Consider the following 16,648-nt stretch of genomic DNA (forward strand, 5'->3'; position numbering starts at 1 on the left):
TAAGGAATTGCAAATTAAAACAAGATCATACAACACATCTATTAGAATGGCCAGAATATAAAACATTGAAGATGTCAAATGCTGCTGCAGATATCCAGTAACAAAAACTATTCATTTATTGCTGGAATAGAAAATATATTTTGTAATAGAAAATTATACAAGAACTTTGGGAGGTAGTTCAGTAGTTTTTTATAAAGATCAACATAGTTTTTCATCCTTTGATCTGGTAATCACAGTTACAGGTATTTGCCAAATGAATTTTAAACTTACATTCAGACAAAAACCTTGACATAAGTGTTTACAGCAACTTTATTCATAATTTCCAAAAATTAGAATTTGTTAAAATGTCCTTTAGTTAGTGAATAGATAATAATGCAATTTACTCTTGTTTAGTTACAAAATAAACTACCAAGAACAAAAAAGAAAACCTACATAAAAAAACTTAAATGTTTGCTACTTAATGCAAGATGGCAGTGAAAAGAGACTTCAGACTGTATTATCCCAAGTATAGCACATCCTGGAACATGCAAAACATGAAAACAACTGCCATTAGGATGAGGGAAGGATGGCTAGATGGAACAAGAAATTTTTTTTTTTTTGTTTTTTGGGCCACACCCGGCATTGCTCAGGGGTTACTTCTGGCTGTCTGCTCAGAAATAGCTCCTGGCAGGCACGGGGGACCATATGGGACACCGGGATTCGAACCAACCACCTTTGGTCTTGGATCAGCTGCTTGCAAGGCAAACACCGCTGTGCTATCTCTCCGGGCACGGAACAAGGAATTTTTAGGGCAATGTGAAACTCTTGCTGTCTGATCCTTTAATATAAACATATTATATGCCATATTTTTAAAGACTCAAAAGAATTGTACAAGACAAAGAATGAATAATATAGAAAAGCTGATTACCAATATTATTCACCAGATGTAATACACTAATATATACTAATGCAAGATGCTGAAAGTAACGAAAACAGGGTGGGCTGCTGGAAGGAGGCAGTGGAAACTATACTTTCTGCTAAATTTTGTGCTTATTTAAAATTCTTCTGAAATAAAATATATTATGGTTAATTTTTAAAAGAGAGGTGAGTGTCTGTATACCCACTTCCTAGATTTTCCAGTTATCTTTTACCTGTTTAATGACACACTTGTTCATCTCTATATTCATTCATTAAGCCCTCTTATTTTATGATAAATTTCTTAGTGAATTGTACATATTATAATTTCTCAATTCACTTCAGCATATATATCATTAGCTTCCCAATGTTTTTTCTACTGACAAATTTTACAATGCAATGCAAACAACTGAGTATACTTTTACTATTTTGACAAACAGGCCATGTGTGTAACCCAGATATCTCAATATATACAATATTGTCATATCATCAGAGGGAGTTACTTCATATACTTTCTTGTACACAAAATAGTGCAGCTATTGGGAATTATATTTTATTATACAATATAGAAAATCTTTAAATAGATATACAATTGTTTCTGTGTGGTGAGATCACACATTGACGTTAACATTTTGTCTACACCATTTTCTGTATTTTCTAAATTATATGTGATATATTACTTGGGTGATGGAAATAATAAAATTACTTAAAATAAAAAACTTTTAAATTGTTTAGTAAATTATTTTTATATAGCCCATGGAGAAAGTTAAGAGGTTGGACTGCATCTCATCATTGCATAATCTTAGAGTGACTCTCTTGCCCTCAAAAATGAACTGGGAGAAGTCACCAAACAGAGCTAGGTGTGACCCCAAAATTTAAAAAAAAATCAGTACAAATAAGAAACACTGGGGCTGGAGCTAGAAGTAAAGTGTCTGCCTTGCAAGCACTAGCCTAGGAAGGACCGCAGTTCTATCTCCTGGTGTCCCATATGGTCCCCCAAAGCCAGGAGTGATTTCTGAGCGCATAGCCAGGAGTAACCCTTGAGTGTCAATGGGTGTGGCCCCAAAACAAAAACAAACAAAAGAAACACTTATAGATCATTGAAGTGATCATTTGAAAAATAATGCATATAGTAAAACTAAAAATATTTTAATAGGTTACAATGATAAAAAAACATGTTAATACAGAGAGACTATGATATGATGTCAATACTTAGAATAGGCCTAGATGGGAATAAAAAAAAAGGAAAATTTTCTGTCTCCTGGAAGACAAAATAAGAAAATCATTCTGTCTCCTGGAACCTGTTTGATGTAATTATAGGTAATTTTTGCAAAAGAAATTATTTTTTTAGCTGGAGCGATAATACAGCAGGAAGGGTGTTTGCCTTGCATGCAGACAACCTACGTTTAACCCTGGGCATCTCTTAAATTTCTCCATGGACTGTCAGGAGTAATTCTCTAGTGCAGAGCCAGGAGTATCCCCTGAGCACTACTGGGTATGGCCCCAAAAAGAAAAAAAAGTTTAACTTAAAAAAGCAGTTTAAAAGCCCAGAAAATTCTGCCTCCAGGACCACCAATCTACATACATGGATAAACTCTCATGAAGTGAATGAATCCAGTAAAAATCTAATGGCAAGTTACAGTAAAGATAAATCCAATATCCCATTACCTCTTTCTGGAAAGATATTGTTTTTGGTGAGTCTGACACTTTTGGGTCTAGGGTTGTTATCATCCATCCCCATAATCAGGTTGCGGAAAAACACATCAAATTGCTTTCTGCCTTCAGAGTTAATGATGCCAGCCACAGTCCACACCAAGGAAAAGAGGAATAACCCTTGCAGCCAGAGAAAAATCTGTTGACTCGTCAGGGTTTCAAAATATTCACTGTCCTCATTATTTGCTTCCATGATTTCATCTAAAAGCAAAGGAAAACGTAGACTAAGCAATAGAATGAAACAGATAAGAAAGATGTGATATCAAAGTGAGAGGTTTCAGGAAATAATTAAGATGAGCTGAAGCAATAGTACCATGGGTAGGATGCTAGCTTTGCAAGAGGCTGACCTGGGTTCGACTCCAGCATCCAGTATGGTCTCCTGAGCCTTCCAGGAGTGATTCCTGAGTGCAAAGCCAGGAGTAACGCCTGAGCATCTCCTGGTGTGGTCCCCCTCAAAGAATAGGATTGGCAAGTGACTATAACTTACCAGAAACATTACCCACATACATTTTTGATGTTGCAGTGTCATGGATTGCATGCAGAGCCTCAGATATGTTAAGACACATATGTACTCTTCTACTTAGCCATATCCCTAGCCCATATCCACATATATGTGTTTCCTCAAGTTTTTGTTGTTTTAAGATATTCTTAAATAAAATCTACCCTCCTCACAGTTTTTGAATCTAGCAGGTAATATAAGTGTATCACTACTGTCATGCTACTTTACCTAGAGACTTTCACCATGCAAAATGGAAACTGTTCTCAGTAAATAATAGCTCCATATTATGAAATGCTCCCATATCCTCTTGCAAACACATTCTACTTTCTATCTTTATAAATCTGACAATTCTTGTTACATCTTTAAAAATAAAACATACAGTATTTTTTGTATCAGAATATTCTTCCCTCCAAGAGCCTCCATCCACTGTGTTTAAGTGTATATGGCATTGTGCTTATTCACCAATTCATAGATAGACATATGTATTAATTCTATCTCTGCAACCGTGAATACTGTTGTAAATAATGAGTGCTCAAATATTTGTTCCAATCCCCACTTTTATTTACCTTGTATATACATGGAAGTGGAAGTGCTAAGTCATATGGTATTTCATGTCCTTTTTTTTTTTTTTTGGTTTTTGGGTCACACCCAGCAGTGCTTAGGGGTTAATCCTGGCTCTACACTCAGAAATCGCTCCTGGCAGGCTTGGGGGACAAAATGGGATGCTGGAATTCAAACTACTGACCTTCTGCATGCAAGGCAAATACTTTACCTCCATGCTATCTCTCTGACCCATTTCATGCCCTTTTTATTTTCAAGAACTATTTTATTTTCACAAACATGTCATTTTACATTCCCACTAACAGTACACAGTTCCAATTTCTTCACATTCTTATTTATTTATTTATTTATTTATTTATTTATTTATTTATTTATTTATTTATTTATTTATTTATGGTACAGCCGGCAATGCTCAGGGGTTACTCCTGGCTCCTACGCTCAGAAATTGCTCCTGGCAGGCTCGGGGGGCGGGGGGGGGGGCATATGGGATGCTGGGATTCGAACCACTGTCCTTCTACATGCGAGGCAAACACACTACCTCTATGCTATATCTCCAGCCCCAATCTCTTCATCACATTCTTGTCAACTTTTTTTTCTTACAACAGTCATATTTAAAGGTGTGTGGTAGTATCTCAGGTAGTGTTGATTTGCATTTACAGTTTCTTAATGATTAATAATGATAAGCTTCTTTTTTCTGTACTTATTAGGATTTATATATATTCTGAGAAGTATATTTTAAATTCTTTACATTGAATCACTAACATGTTTTTATGTTTTGATTTTAGGAGTTCTCAATATAACTTCATACATTAATCCTTTAATCAGATATCTTTTTTTTGTTTGTTTTTGTTTTTGGTTTTTGGGCCATACCCGTTTGACCTCAGGGGTTACTCCTGGCTATGCGCTCAGAAATCGCCCCTGACTTGGGGGGACCATATGGGACGCTGGGGGATCGAACCGTGGTCCGTCCTACGCTAGCGCTTGCAAGGCAGACACCTTACCTCTAGCGCCACCTTCCTGGCCCCTTGATCAGATATCTTATCAGCAATTTTTTTCTCCCATTCCAGGAGTTGCATTTTGACTCTACTGATCCTATTTTTTTTTTTTTTTAAGAAAAAACGCACAGCGGCGTTTGCCTTGCAAGCAGCCCATCCAGGACCAAAGGTGGTTGGTTCGAATCCTGGTGTCCCATATGGTCCCCAGTGCCTGCCAGGAGCTATTTCTGAGCAGACAGCCAGGAGTAACCCCTGAGCACTGCTGGGTGTGGCCCAAAACCAAAAGAAAAAAAAAAAAAAAAAGAAATCGCTCCTGGCAGGCTCGGGGGACCATACAGGACACCAGGGGATTGAACTGTGGTCCATCCTGGGTCAGCCATGTGCAAGGCAAATACTCTACTGCTGTGCCACCACTCTGCCCCCTAATTGGTACTTTCTTTTTTATTATTATTAATATCTTTATTTAAACACCTTGATTACAAATATAATTGTAGTTGGGTTTCAGTCATGAAAAGAACACCCCCCTTCACCGGTGCAACATTCCCATCAAAGATGTCCCAAATATCCCTCCTCCCCACCCCACCTCCACCTATACTCTAGACAGGCTTTCCACTTCCCTCATTCATTCACATTGTAATGATAGTTCTCAGTGTAGTTATTTCTCTAACTGTACTCACCACTCTTTGTGGTGAGCTTCATGTCCTGAGCTGGAACTTCCAGCCCTCCTCTCTTTGTCTCTGAGGATTATTGCAAAAATGTCCTTTATTTTTCTTAAAACCCATAGATGAGTGAGACTATTCTATGTCTATCTCTCTCCCTCTGACTTATTTCACTCAGCATAATAGATTCCATGTACATCCATGTATAGAAAAACTTCATGACTTCATCTCTCCTGACGGCTGCATAATATTCCATTGTTTTTATGTACCACAGTTTCTTTAGCCATTCATCCATTGAAGAGCATCTTGGTTATTTCCAGAGTCTGGCTATTGTAAATAGCACTGCGATGAATATAGGTGTGAAGAAGGGATATTTGTATTGTATTTTTGTGTTCCTAGGGTATATCCCTAGGAGTGGTATAGCTGGATCATATGGGAGTTCAATTTCCAGGTTTTGGAGGAATCTCCATATAATAAGAGTTCCTTTCGCTCCATATCCCTGCCAGCACTGCTTGTTTTCATTCTTTGTGATGTGCACCAATCTCTGTGGTGTGAGATGGTACCTCATAGTTGTTTTGGTTTGCATCTCCCTGATGATTAGTGATGTGGAGCATTTTTTCATGTGCCTTTTGGCCATTTGCATTTCTTCTTTGGCAAAGTGTCTGTTCATTTCTTCTCCCTATTTTTTGACGGGATTAGATTTTTTTTTTCTTGTAAAGTTCTGTCAGTGCCTTGTAGATTTGGGATATTAGCCCCTTATCTGATGAGTATTTGGTGAATAGTTTCTCCCACTCAGTGGGTGGCTCTTATATCCTGGGCACTATTTCTTTGAGGTGCAGAAGCTTCTCAGCTTAATATAGTCCCATCTGTTTATCTCTGCTTCCACTTGTTTTGATGATCGTTTTTTTTTTTTTTTTTTTTGGTCACTTTAACATGTGTTGATTAAAAAAATAAAAGGGTGTAGTAGTTTGCAACATCATTCCGGAGAACTATTTCCTGGTATAAAAAGATATTATTGGGGGCTGGAGAGATAGCATGGAGGTAGGGTGTTTGCCTTACATGCAGAAGGACGGTGGTTCAAATCCCGGCATCTCATATGGTCCCCCGAGCCTACCAGGAGTGATTTCTGAGCGTAGTGCCAGGGGTAATTCCTGAGCGCTGCTAGGTCTGACCCAATAAAACCCTATGGGGGCTGGAGAGATAGCATGAAGGTAAGGTGTTTGCCTTGCATGCAGAAGGTCAGTGGTTCGAATCCTGGCATCACATATGGTCCCCCGGGCCTGCCAGGAGCGATTTCTGAGCATAGAGCCAGGAGTAGCTCCTGAGCACTGCCGGGTGTGACCCAAAACAAACAAACAAAAAATAGAAAAGACATTATTCTCAAACAACACCTTTCCAAATAAAATAAAATAAAAATACATCATGCAATCCAACTTTGTCCTTTTTAATTATTTTTCTTTTTTAAAGTTTCACTGACTTTCAAACCTCCAGGAACAAATGACGGAGTAATCATATTTTTGCTTTGCTTTGTTTTGGAACAGCTGCTTTGCCTTAATCAACGTACAATCTTGCAATTCAACACAAAGGGCAGGCTTTATGATCACTGACCCCAGGCCATGGGGGTCTTGGGGAATGGGGGATCTCAGCAGCAAGCCTGCGTCACTCCCAGCCTATCCCCAGGAAGCCAGGTGCCCCAACCCAAGATGTGATCTTATTCTTTTTATTCACAAAAGTTTTGAGTTTGCATGTAAGCTAATTTGTCCATTTTTCTTTTCATTGTCTATGTTGTTAGTGTGTAGCCAAGAAATTATTACCAAATTCAGTATTGTGAACTTTATTTTATTTTTGCTTCTAAAAGTTTTATAGGTTTGTGGTGCTCACACACACAACTTATTGCAGTGTACCAGATATTGAGCATTTTGGTATATTATGGAAATTACAAATGGTAGTGCCATTGGGATTGCAATAAGTATTTGGATGGTGCCAAAGATCAAACTCATGACCATATACTTTCAAAGAAGATCTTTTTACCACTGAGGTATCTTCCGTCTTACTTTCCATAATTCTTGTAAGTGGGGAGGAGAAAGGGGCTCATCAGGCTATGTTCAGGGGTCTGCACCCATGAATTACTTCTGGTAACAATTGGGGTACCATATGAGATGAGATGCTGTGGATCAAACCAGGATTGGCTATGTGCAAGGCAAGCATCCTAATCTGTACTATTGTGCCACCCTCTAAACAACATTCTTCTAAACAACCAATTTGTTAAAGAAGAAATCACAAAAGCAGTTTTGAAAGACAGTTTTGTTGGTAATGGATTTTTCATTCATTTTTTCATTTCTGTGTTTTATTTTTTTGAGGAATGGGGGTTTAGGCGACACCCAGCAGTGCTTCTGAAGATAAAGCTAGGGTAAGCTAAAGCTAGGGTAAGCTACATACAAGGCAAGCACCTTATTCCTTGTACTATTTCTTGGTCCCAATAGTTTATTTTAAAACTTTGAATTTATTATCCTATTGTCTGCTATGTCCTCTTAAGTTTTTCATGAGAAATCTGGTGGTAATTTTATTGAAGATCTTATACTTTGTTTTTTTGGGGGGATAGGGGTCACACCCGGCAGCACTAAGGGATTACTCCTGGCTCTATGCTCAGAAGTCGATCCTGGCAGGCTTGGGGGACCAAATGGAATGCTGGGATTCAAACCACCGTCCTTCTGCATGCAAAGCAAACACCCTACCTCCATGCTATCTCTCCAGCCCCATGAAGATCTTATATGTATGTGACAAGTCACTTCTTTCTTGATGTTTTCAAGATTCTCTGTCTGTCTTCTTATAGATTTATGATACATCTTTCTGTAGAGGTTGTGTGGATCCCAAGATATACAGAGGTCACTTCCAGAGATACTAGGCCAAACAGGTTAGCAGTTTGATGTGCTATTTCTCAGGACCTATGGTTCCAGGGAACATCACAGCAACTCTGGAAGTACTCGATTTGGAGGCCTCCAGGGTTATACCTTGTGATGGTTAGGAGGCTGTGTGGTACCACACTGTTTATCTTCTATGCTTATGAGACACTGTGATACGAGTATTTTGTTGTTGTTGTTGTTGTTGTTTGTTTTTGGATCACACCTGGTGGTTCTCAGGGATTACTTCTGACTGTTCTCAGCAATCACTCCTGGCAGGGTCAGGGGACCATCTGGGGTATCAAACTCAGCAAGGCAATGTGACCACTTGCAAGACAAGCAGCCTGCCCACTGTACTATCTCTTCACGCTCCTCCTCATACCACTAGGAATTTGTTGAACTTATTACATGTCATATTCTTGTATTCGTTTGGAAGTTTCTCACTAACATGTCTTCAGGTATTCTCAAGTTCCCTTCTATTTCATCTACTCTGAAACTTCCTATGGACATATTAATCTGTTTGATGGTATCCCAGAGGTCTCCTTATCTGTTTATCTTTCTTCAATCTATTTTTTTCTTTGTTTTCATATAAGATAATTTAAAGCTGAAAGACAGTACAGGGGGGTCAGAGTGATAGGACAGTGGTATGGTATATGGCTTTCAAGTGGCTGACCCAGGATGGACCTGGGTTTGATCCTCAGCATCCCATATGGCCCCCAAGCCAGGAGTGATTTCAGAGCACATAGCCAGGAGTAACCCCTGAGTGTTACCAGGTGTGGCCCAAGAACAAAACAAAAGAATGACAGTACACAGAGCTTGCCTTTTACACAATTACTTAGGTTTTATTTCTGGCACTGCTATGGTCCCAAACACTACCAGAAGAGAGCTCCAAGCAGAGTAAGCAAGAGTAAGCCCTGAACACTGCTGGGTATGGTTCACCCCATCCCCAAATAATCAAATATTTGATTATTTAAAATTGATATATTTTCAAGTTTTCTGGTGATTCATTAGCATGTACAGATTTGTTTTTTTGGCTCTCATAAATTTTTATTTCAGTTATTGTACATTTCAAATCTAAATTTTCTTTTTGGCTACCTAAAATTTTCTATGTCTTTAATGACATCTGAATTTCATTCTCGCATAATTTTCTTTGAGGGGAGCATTTGGGCCATACCTGGCAGTTCTCAGGGACTACAGGTGGCTCTGTATTCAGGAGTCACTTCTGGCTCAGTCAGGAATGGTTCTGATACTCAGGGAAGATATTCTGAGATCACAACTGGGGTTACCACATGTGAGATAAGCTTTTAATTCCTGGATCTCTCTGGCCTTATGGTTTTTCTTTTCTTTTTAAATTTTTGGATTTTGGGCCACTGCTGGCAATGCTCAGGGCTTACTCTGTGCTCTGTGTCCAGGGATCATTCCCCCTTAGGGGATCATCAGGCAGTGTTTGGGCCAGTAACATGCAAAGCAAACATCTTACCTGCTGTACTATTCTCCCAATGTTCTTAGCTTTTTGTGGTCCTTTGTCTCCTTATGGTTCTTTGAATATCTTTAATGTTTTTAAATGTTTTAAAGTCTTCATCTAGTGATCTATACTTTCTTCGGTCATTTATTTTTCTTTTGAATTATCTATACCTCCCTGCTTCTTTTATGCTTTGTTATATTTTGTTATTGTTGAAAACCAACAACTGAAATCTGATTTGTCCCCTTCCCCCATCATTTGCAGTTTTGTTTTGTAATTGTTGCAGCCTCTATCTCTTCTGGAGATCAGCCAGGTGTAAGTAAGAACTTCTCAGGTGTTTTTTTGAGGCGGTGCCTTTCTCTGAGCATACTTAGTAAGATCCCGCTGAATTCCTTAATAGACATGGTTGTTTTTGAATGCTCTGTTTCTTAAAGATCTGCTTCCTAAAAGCAAAAGGAAGCTGGGGATGGAAGGTGCTGGCCCTTTAAATGCTCTGGAAGTTGTTTTAGCAGCAAGGGAGGGGCTTCAACCAGAGCAGAGGTAAAACAATAGAAGTCTGTGTGCCTTTGTCTCTGCCTCAGCCTTCTGAGGCTAGGGCTGCCATCAGACCAGATTCCCTTAGGCTTAGCAAGTCTTCTTCAAGTTGCCTTCAAGCTAGTTCCAGACACCTGCATAGCTCTTTGCCCTTGAAAGGAATGATGGTGAGCTAGGAAATTTGCTACTGTGCTTAGGGCAGAAACGGACAAACTTTCTATGAGCATTCCTCTGGGAATTTTAAGTGTGAAAATAGATCCCAGAATTCTAAAATATTTGCATCAGACAGATTCTTCTAGTATACCTGTTGGCTAGGTGGGGGAGACTGGTTCCTGGTTCTTTCTTTCCTACCTTCTTTCCAGAATCCTCTCTCTGACCATCTGTATTTTATTTTAGCTTATATAAAAACCTATAAAATGGGGGAACATTCATCCATATTTTAAAGATGACACAAAACTTGTAGAAGCCGTGGGTCACACAAAAAGACAAAAGTGGGATTTGGATCCAAGCCAGACTCACTACATAATAGCCCAGGCTGTTAATGAAGACACTAGTGCTTATTAAATGTTAATGCGCTCAAGAGTCACCAGATTTGTCAAATTACATGTCTGGCTCAGCAGATCTTAGGAAGGGTTCAAGATTCTCCTTTTCAAAGGAACTCCCAAAATTAATGTTTCAGGTCTTTGGTACCTTAAGTAGTAAGATACTATAGTATATATATCCCCCTTTCCACTCTTTTGGTGTCTCTTCTTTTTCAACTTTTCCCTTCATTGGCCTATGTGTTATTCCTGGTTCTCTGGAAGTCTATTATTATTTTTAATCACTTAAGTTTCCTCAGTCTTAATCAGTTAATGCATTCTCTCAGTGTCTTCGGCTCCCAGAAGCATGTGAAAGTACTTGGAGTTCCTTTTTAGTAACAATGAACTCCCAAGTAATCATATTTTTGTTTCTAAATCACATATATTTAGACTAATCTTTATAAATAATCAAAATTCTCTAGAGAAGTGTTCAAATACAAGGCTGAGTCAGAAAGAATATATAACGTCAGGAATATCAGTTTTAGGGTGTCAAAAAAAAAAGAGAAAGTACTTGAAAAAGGATGGGGACAGCCTTTAAAGGGTAGGGGGTACCCAAACAAACAGAAACCAACCTGAGTAAACTCTCAATGGCCAAAGCCATTTGAGCAATGAAATAACCATAGCATTGGACTATAGCTCATAAAATAAAGCAAATACCCATGGGCCCAGGCTTTGGTAAATAAATGGAGAAATAAAAATAAAAAGCCATTATTCCTTACAAAATAATTGTAGCACTCATAGCCTGAGCCATCTAAATAGCTCAGCTTCACAGCTTTAGTATTAATCTCAGAAGAGATTTCAAACAATGAAACTCCCAGGTACAATGGTTTTAGAGCTAAAAACTTTGGGGCCTCCTCAGGAGAGTGACAGGCTGAGAATCATCTCATTTCTGCTGATTCTGGAGTTCCTGGAAGATGAGATCACATGCGTGGCTGCACAACACTTCCAAATGTCCACAATACTTAGAGTTCTACTGAGCACAGTGAATTGGATGGGAAAGTAGAATAGAAAGCAACATAACTCAATAAGCAAAAACAAAAACATGGAAGGCTCAACACAAAGTTTAATAAATCTTCAGTCAATAACTTTTATAATTGTGAGATAAAACAATTTTCACAAATTTTCATGTGTGTGTGTGTGTGTGTGTTTTGAGTCACACTCGGCAGTGCTCAGGGGTTATTCCTGGTTCCAGGCTCAGAAATTGCTCCTGGCAGGCACTGGGGACCATATGGGACGCCGGGATTCGAACCGATGACCTCCTGCATGAAAGGCAAACGCCTTACCTCCATGCTATCTCTCCAGCCCCACAAATTTTCTTTTACTGAACTATCTTTTGATAATTATTCTTATCATTTTCTTGTAACAGACAAGAAATAAAATAAAGTATGCTAGCTAACGGGGCAGGCTTGGGGAAGGGGTGTTAGTTGGAAATTGGGCACAATAGTGAAGGGAAGGTCACACTGGTGCTGGAATTGATATAGGAACAACAAATGTCCAAAACAACTGTATTCTGAATAGCTCTGTAAGCCATGGTGTTTAAATTAAATTGATGGTGATGGTGGGGAGAAAGTTATTTAAGTGGTTAAAAAGCAAACAAAAATACTTGTAGTTAATAAATATAAATGAAATAGAAGTATAAATAAAATGTGGAATGTTAATATTAGGAAAATGCTACCATTAAACTTATTGCATATATAACCTCCCAATAGTCTTCAAAATCAGTGTGTAAAAGTCTGAGGAGAAATAGACTATTTGCATAGTTCAAATGCTCTCTCCAAACTACTTACTAATTACAAAGGAATTCACAACAACACCCACAATAATGTAGAGAAATGTGGTCTGACCAAAGTTAACTTTGTCTAGAATCTCCTTAGACATAGAACATAAAAAGATATCATTAACCCTTGTTTATGCACTGAAAAAACATGTATTATCACTTCTGTGATATTCTCATTAAAAATGCACAACATTGCATTGTATTTTTTGTGTTCCTTGGGTATATTCCTAGGGTGGTATAGCTGGATCATATGGGAGCTCAATTTCCAGTTTGTGGAGGAATCTCCATATCGCTTTCCATAGAGGTTGGACTAGACGGCATTCCCACCAGCAGTGAAAGAGTTCCTTTCTCTCCACATCCCTGCCAGCATTGCTTGTTTTCCTTCTTTGTGATGTATGCCAATCTCAGTGGCCTGAGGTGGTACCTCATAGTAGTTTTGATTTGCATCTCCCTGACGATTAGTGATGTTGAGCATCTTTTCATGTGCCTTTTAGCCATTTGCCTTTCTTCTTTTACAAAGTGTCTGTTCATTTCTTCTCCCCATTTTTTGATGGGGTTAGATGTTTTTTTTTTCTTGTATAGTTCTGTCAGTACCTTGTATATTTTGGATATTAGTCCTTTATCTGATGAGTATTGGGTGAATACTTTCTCTCACTCAGTGGGTGACTTTTGTATTCTGGGCACTATCTCCTTTGAGATGCAGAAGCTTCTCAGCTTAATATAGTCCCATCTGTTTATCTCTTCTTCTACTTGTTTTTATCCTCCTTAAAGATGCCTTTTTTTTTTTTTTTTTTTTTTTTTGGTTTTTGGGCCATACCCGGCAGTGCTCAGGGGTTACTCCTGGCTATCTGCTCAGAAATAGCTCCTAGCAGGCACGGGGGACCATATGGGAAGCCGGGATTTGAACCAACCACCGTAGGTCCTGGGTCGGCTGCTTGCAAGGCAAACACCGCTGTGCTATCTCTCCGGCCCCACATGTTGTTCTGTATACCTTATAGTTTCAGATCTGATATCAAGGTCTTTAATCCACTTGGATTTTACCTTCGTACATGGTGTTAGCTGGGGGTCTGAGTTTGCTTTTTTGCAAGTGGCTAACCAGTTGTGCCAACACCACTTGTTGAATAGGCTTTCTTTGCTCTATTTAGGATTTCTTGCTTCTTTATCATGAAATTTTCCTATACATGGATGCACATGGAATCTATTATGCTGACTGAAGTAAGTCAGAGGGAGAGAGAAAAACGTAGAATAGTTTCACGCATCTATGCATTTTAAGAAAAATGAAAGACATTTTTAACAGTATCTCAGAGACAAGAGAGATGAGGGTTGGTAGGTGCAGCTAATGACATGAAGCTCACCACATAGAGTGATGAGTGCAGTTAGAGAAATAACTACACTAAAAACTATCATAACAATGTGAGTAAATAAGGGAAATAGAAAGCCTGTTTTGAGTACAGGTGTGGGTGGGGTGGGGAGGAGGGAGATCTGGGAGATTGGTGGTGAAGGGGGGTGTTCTTTTCATGACTGTAATCATACAACTATAATCATATTTGTAATCACGGTGTTTAAATAAAGATAATTTAACCAAAAAATGCACAACATTGATTTAATGATAAAAAACATGATGCAAACTAAACTGAGACATTCTATAAAATAAAAGACCAATATTCTTTGTTTTGTTTAGGGGCCAAACCTAGCAGCTCTCTGCACCCAGAAATTACTCCTGGCAGTGCTTGGAGATCATATCAGATGCCGCAGATTAAACCCAGGTCTGCTGGTTGTAAGGGAAATGCCTTCCCAACTGAGCTATTGCTCCAGCTCAGCCAGCTACTATTCTTCAGAAAACAAGGTTATAAAGACTAGAAAAGACTGCAGAACTGTGGTAGATTAGAGTAGGTCAAGTAGATGCAACAATTAACTAAAATGTGGGATCTTACATTGGATTCTGCAGCAGTAAAGAACATTTGTGAAAAAAGAAAGCAGAAAAATGTATATCAATAAAGTAAGAAATGGGCTGAGAAAATAACCTTCATTTGTTACAAGATGCAAGATGATTCATCTTGAATTTGAGTTTCATGCCATCTTGAAAAAGAAATGGTATCGGGGCCGGGCGGTGGCGCTGGAGGTAAGGTGCCTGCCTTACCTGCGCTAGCCTAGGAGACGGACCGCGGTTCGATCCCCCGGCGTCCCATATGGTCCCCCAAGCCAGGAGCGACTTCTGAGCACATAGCCAGGAGTAACCCCTGAGCGTTACCGGGTGTGGCCCAAAAACCAAAAAAAAAAAAAAAAAAAAAAAAAAGAAAAAAGAAAAAGAAATGGTATCAAATAAAAATTTTTGTATCTGTTTTCATTCCCAGAATAGTCCAATATAATTAGACTTATATAAAATAATTATGAGGAAGCTCCCCAGGACTTCAAATGATTCTGTTATTTATATACTTCCCATGTTCTAAAGAAATTCCCTAATTTTATGAACTAATGTGACTTTATTTTATCATAACTGTATATTTTATAGAATCAGATTCTTATAAGTCTTCTTAATATGGGCATACTTCATGTTATTTTTTCAATTTTTTTCCTGAGATACATATATACAGCTTATTTAAGTTTATCTTGTTCACCAGATATGACTATTAGATAAATAGGCAAAAGAATTATTATTCCCACATTATGAATGATCTAAAACTGAAGAAAGCTGGGCAATATGTACAAAAGCATGCAAAAAATTAAAACAAAACAAAACAAAACAACAACAAAAGGGACCGGAGAGAGAGCACAGCGGTAGGGCATTTGCCTTGCATGTAGGAGGACAGTGGTTCAAATCCCAGCATCCCATATAGTCCCTCGAGCCTGCCAGGGTGATTTCTGAGCATAGAGCCAGGAGTGGCTCTTGAGCTCTGCCGGGTGTGACCCAAAAAACAAAAACAAATAACAACAACCAAAAATACCCCCCCAAACAACAAAAGCATGCAGGAAATCAATGCAAAATATAGATTATGCCAAAATGCATGACCTTCTCTTATCAAGCTCAGTAATCCATATGCAAAAGACCTGTTTGTTCTAAACCGAAATAAAGTGAACATAGGAATAATCAGAAAAATAGCCAGCACATATCCTGGCCCCAATTGCTTAAAACAGTTAGCACTTACCAAACAGAGTAGAGTACAACCTCATCATTGAGAAGGCAAGATGGGTGGGGGATGTTTGAATAACAGATTTACAGTGAAGACGAATAAATTCCAGGGAGGGTTGGACAAGCCACATAAACATGTCATTGACCTGAGAGTAGAAAGTGAGATTTAAAAAAAAATGATCAAAATTGAGTTTAAAACCAAGATCCAGGTCCTCCTTAGGGGATAAACATAAATAAAGGAAGCAGGGTTGCTACTAAAACTGATTGTTTTTTATTTATTTATTTATTTATTTTATTTATTATTATTATTATTATTATTATTATTATTATTTGGTTTTTGGGCCACACCCGGCGGTGCTCAGGGGTTACTCCTGGCTGTCTGCTCAGAAATAGCTCCTGGCAGGCACGGGGGGACCATATGGGACACCGGGATTTGAACCAACCACCTTAGGTCCTGGATTGGCTGCTTACAAGGCAAACACCGCTGTGCTAAAACTGATTATTTTTTAAAATGTAGATATACAGGAAAGTCTCTGTCCTCAACTTCTTATGAACTATGCAGCCTTCAAGCTGTCCCCTGTCTCTACTTCTGCATGGTGACTACTGGATTCCAGTTGGACACTCAAGAATGACTGTGGATCAGGAGGCATTAAATGGTTTTAGGATCCAGTCACCATATCTGATTCTGAATCTAGAGAAAGTTTAATTTTACTAAACAACCAATTTTTAAGGCAGGACTAGCATAAAATAGCCATAGAAGTTCCAGAGATAAGTGCAGGACTCATTTTCTACAATTCCATGTATGTATATATGTATGTGCTTATATTTATACATATGTGTGTCTAGGTATAAAATACATATATTTATTCTTCTCTTTGCTCCCCCTTCTAATTATTCTTCTTTGCTTTAGGGCTGCTCCCAGTGGTTCTCAGAGTTTATTTGTAAT

The 16,648-nt window shown here is 38.6% G+C and overlaps 1 protein-coding gene across 1 annotated transcript in view; it reads right to left on the bottom strand.

Moving 5' to 3' along the window:
• DNAH3 (dynein axonemal heavy chain 3) overlaps window positions 1-16,648 on the bottom strand; it is a 211,421-nt gene that overhangs the window by 88,032 nt on the left and 106,741 nt on the right. The window contains exons 39-40 of the mRNA XM_049788146.1: window positions 15,719-15,848; window positions 2,563-2,808 (exon numbers count right to left, since the gene is read on the bottom strand). Coding sequence (XP_049644103.1) covers window positions 2,563-2,808; window positions 15,719-15,848 — 376 coding nt within the window. The remainder of the gene's footprint in view (window positions 1-2,562; window positions 2,809-15,718; window positions 15,849-16,648) is intronic.

The sequence above is a fragment of the Suncus etruscus genome, chromosome 15 (assembly GCF_024139225.1).
Source record: "Suncus etruscus isolate mSunEtr1 chromosome 15, mSunEtr1.pri.cur, whole genome shotgun sequence".
Taxonomy (NCBI): Eukaryota; Metazoa; Chordata; class Mammalia; order Eulipotyphla; family Soricidae; genus Suncus; species Suncus etruscus.